Raw genomic sequence first — 3,998 nt, 5'->3', positions numbered from 1 at the left:
ATTTTAAAAGAACAATGATGGATCACATATTTAGAGCATCCTGACACTTTCATCAGAATAACTTGTTATTATTAGAGTTTACTATAATAATGATAATAATGATAATAATAATACATGTGTAATATATGTGTCCACAAGAGCTCAAAAGATAATGTGGCTTTTAAATCATCAACTACTGTTGTTTTATGTCTTCAACTGTGGGGGGTTTTTTTCTGTCAATTGACCTCTGGGGCCAGTAAATACATACAACCGAACTCAAGTCTTAATGTTTGTTAAAACAGATGTAGGAATTAAGTCCACAGCCTTTCCTTTGACAGGAAAGAGAAAGGAGAAGAAAGAGAGAAAGTCTTCCTGTGACTTATGACCCACCAACTTCCACAAACACACACACACACTTGTTTTAAGAACTGAAATTTTTTGGACCAGACAGATGGTCGGTGACAGATTGCACTTGTACAGAGAAGAGCCAGGGACCAAAAAACTCTTAAGAACTGCAGTGGGAGTTTGATGGGACTTCACTGACACATATCTGCACAATTAACAGGTCAGTGACAAACCTGTAATCTTATTTTTTATATTAAATCAATAGATGTGCTAAATAATTACATATTGTTCAAATGTTAAATGTACATTGATCTTGAAGTTAAGATCACATAGAGGCATGAAAACTGTATACTGCAGATGTAATCAAACTGCTGTTTTTTGTCATTGTTGTTGTTGGGTTTTTTATATATGCCTCAACATGCCTCAACACAAATTGAACATATGCACAACATATCTGCAGAATTGCAAGGTTGCATTAAATTGTCTGTACTGTACTGCTTTTATATTATTTGTCCACCCTTTGTATTTGTGGTCAAATGAATGACTCAATTTTTTCATTTTAAAAGTAATTCTAGAAGATTTTTAGACAAATTTCAAGTTGTGTTGTTGTTATTTTTGTTTGAGAACAACTTTTCTGTTGCACTTTTTAGACAACACTCATGGAGAGAACTACAACTTTCCCCCTGTTCTCTGGCAACCACAGCAACAGCACTTGTTCCCGTGACAACGTCTTGAAGACAGTGTTTTTTCCCATCCTCTATTCCTTTCTCTTCTTGGTGGGGCTTTTGCTCAACGGCGTGGCTGTCTGGGTGTTTTTCCGCATACCTTCCAAGTCTTACTTCATTATATACCTGAAGAATATTGTGGTTGCAGATGTCGTCATGACCTTCACATTCCCTTTCAAGGTTTGGTTTAACTGACACCATTATCTTATGAATCACACTTTAAATGCCTTATATGTTAAAACTAATGGCTTTATTGATGGTCATCAAACCATTTCTAATAGATTTGGTATAGGGTATTCAAAAGAGAAACTTGGTTGCTGGGTTGTAAAAAATCTCTTTTGCTGGTGAGAAATTTAGAATCATATTTATTAATAAATGGTCATGAGTTTCTCGCTTTCTAATAAGACATCTGCAATAAGACGTCTGCAGTTATAAATATTGACAACTCTTTAATAAAGGGTACTGAACTATGTGTACAATGACACATTGTTACCATACCAGAAAAAAAAAGATAAGCATCATGTAGAAATGTGAAATATTTATTGTCAGAACAAGAGTTTTTTTCTCACATTTCAAGTTATTAATATATTAATACTACATAGAAAGTTATCTTGTGATAACAAGAAACATATATTGTCATTACAATGTATTTATCTTGTTATAATGTCAAACATTTCATTAATAATTTATTCTTATGCCATAAAACATTTCCCATTCTAGCATGATCACTTCTGTTGTGATAACATGAAATAATAAATTATTGTGTCTTTACATGAAGCATTTTATCTTATAACAGGATAAATAGTCCATCATCATAAAATATACATTTCTTGCTATAACATGAAAATGTTTTGTTCAAACATTAAAACTTTAAAATCTTTCACATTATTATGTGCTATTTTGTTTTGTTTGAAATTTTTCATGTTGTTTTGTTTTTTTGTTTTGTTTTGTTTTTTAGCAGTAGTAAGCTAGTATGAAAATACATTTTGAAGTTACACTTGTTAATATTCATTATTTAAGTGTTGAGTTTCTCAATTTCTAATATTCCATTAGCAAAACTTAAAAAGCCATCTGCAGTTATAATTGTTGTGAGTTTTTTATTGGCTTGTAAACAATCTATTAAGCATTAATACAGGAATGATCAATAATAAAATCCTAAAATACAACTAAGAAAGCACCACTATATGTCTTAAATTTGAGCACTTAATGTTCTTAATGTTCATTTACATTTCACTACTGTGTTTCTGCAGGTGTTAGCAGACTCTAACATGGCTTCCACTGGGCTGCGTATATTTGTGTGTCGCGTCTCCTCCGTGCTCTTCTACCTCACCATGTACATCAGCATCCTCTTCTTCGGCCTCATCAGCATCGACCGCTGCAGAAAGACTCTCAAGCCCTTTAGGGGAACTAACGCAGCCCGGTTGACCCGTCGCAAACTCCTCTCAGGAGCTATCTGGACCTTTCTGCTGCTTCTCTGTCTGCCCAATGTGATTCTGACAAGTAAAACTCCAACAACTCCACATTTCAAGTGTAGTGACCTGAAGACAAATGCTGGGCTCTTCTGGCATGAGGTGGTAAATCATGTCTGTCAAGTTATTTTCTGGGGGAACCTGGTGACTGTGATCGTATGCTACACTCTGATCACCAAAGAGCTGTATAGATCCTACTCACGCACGAAGGCCCACAGCGCTGGAGGGACTATATGTCGCGCACCAGATGGAGCATCAACTCGGAAACCCCACCAAGCCAAAAGAAAAATGAATGCAAATGTGTTCCTGGTCCTGGCAGTGTTCTTTGTGTGCTTTGTGCCGTTTCACTTTGCCCGTGTGCCGTACACCATGAGCCAAACCCGAGGGGTTCTCTTTGACTGTAAACTCAAGCTCTTCTTCTTTCAGCTGAAGGAAAGCACACTCTTCCTCTCGTCCTTAAACTCTGTTCTGGACCCTCTCATCTACTTCTTCCTCTGTAAGTCCTTCAGGACCACTCTGTTCAAGACCCTGCAGCTGCCTGCTGGTACCTGCAGCAGACTCACAGGGAGAGCGTCAGAGACGGATTCAGGCAGCACCACTCCGAGAGACTCCTCTGTCTGTGCATAAAACCACCCGACATGAAAAAATCTTTTGTAACGTAGTATCTGAATGTGCACGTTCTGTAATGATTTCCTAACCCAATCGTCAGGTAAAAAAGTTGGTAATATATGTTACTACAGCCCAATGTAATATTTGTATGTTATCATGTAATGGATATGTTGAAATTTTATGTTTTTTTACATTTTATCAATGCTGTGGTTAACGTGGTTTAGGTTTAGGCACAAAAACATTTTGGTTACGGTTATGGTTAGGAAAAGATCATGTTTTGGCTTACAGTATCTGGTTTTGGTGGCACTATCGCAGCAGAAAACACTGCAATGTCACAGGAAAAAAAACAACCACTTTTTGTGCCCTGTTGGAAAAACAGAAACAGGTGGCTAAAAAACACTTACGTTTGAGAGTGAAAAAGCAACTGGAAAAAAATGCAATTGGTTATTAAAGCACAACCAGTTTTTCAGTGGTGGTCTGCTGCTTGAACTCCCCAAGGTGCCACTTCATGCACTATCCTCTCCAGGAGGTGATGACAAATTCAGCTGATAGACCGGAGCGCCGCTCTGAGAGACTCCTTTGTCTGTGCATAAAACTCCTGACATGATAAAGACTTTTGTAATGTGATATCTGAATGTGCACTTTCTGTGATGATGTCCTGGTGCTTTGCCAGAAAAAATGTTGGTATTGTATGTGTCTGAAAACTAACTGGTAACTGCAAATTGGTTGAAACTTAACGTTTAAAAAGTGTGTCTAATGTATAGTTAGGTTTAGGCACAAAAATCTCTTGGTTATGGTAAGGAACAAAAAATAAAAAACAATCGTGATATTATCTCCCGTGGAATAACAGCAGCGGGTTACTAATCCATAA

The 3,998-nt window shown here is 36.8% G+C and overlaps 1 protein-coding gene across 1 annotated transcript; it reads left to right on the top strand.

Moving 5' to 3' along the window:
- Positions 1 to 416: 416 nt before the first annotated feature.
- p2ry12 (purinergic receptor P2Y12) lies at positions 417 to 3,998 on the top strand. Its single transcript, XM_042486752.1, has 3 exons — positions 417 to 544; positions 975 to 1,229; positions 2,300 to 3,998. The coding sequence occupies exons 2-3, from the start codon at positions 984 to 986 to the stop codon at positions 3,143 to 3,145; spliced, it is 1,092 nt and encodes a 363-aa protein (XP_042342686.1). The 5' UTR covers positions 417 to 544; positions 975 to 983; the 3' UTR covers positions 3,146 to 3,998.

The sequence above is a fragment of the Plectropomus leopardus genome, chromosome 5, assembly GCF_008729295.1.
Source record: "Plectropomus leopardus isolate mb chromosome 5, YSFRI_Pleo_2.0, whole genome shotgun sequence".
NCBI lineage: Eukaryota > Metazoa > Chordata > Actinopteri > Perciformes > Serranidae > Plectropomus > Plectropomus leopardus.
The sequence above is the reverse complement of the archived record's forward strand: the minus strand, read 5'-3'. Positions and strand labels throughout refer to the sequence as shown.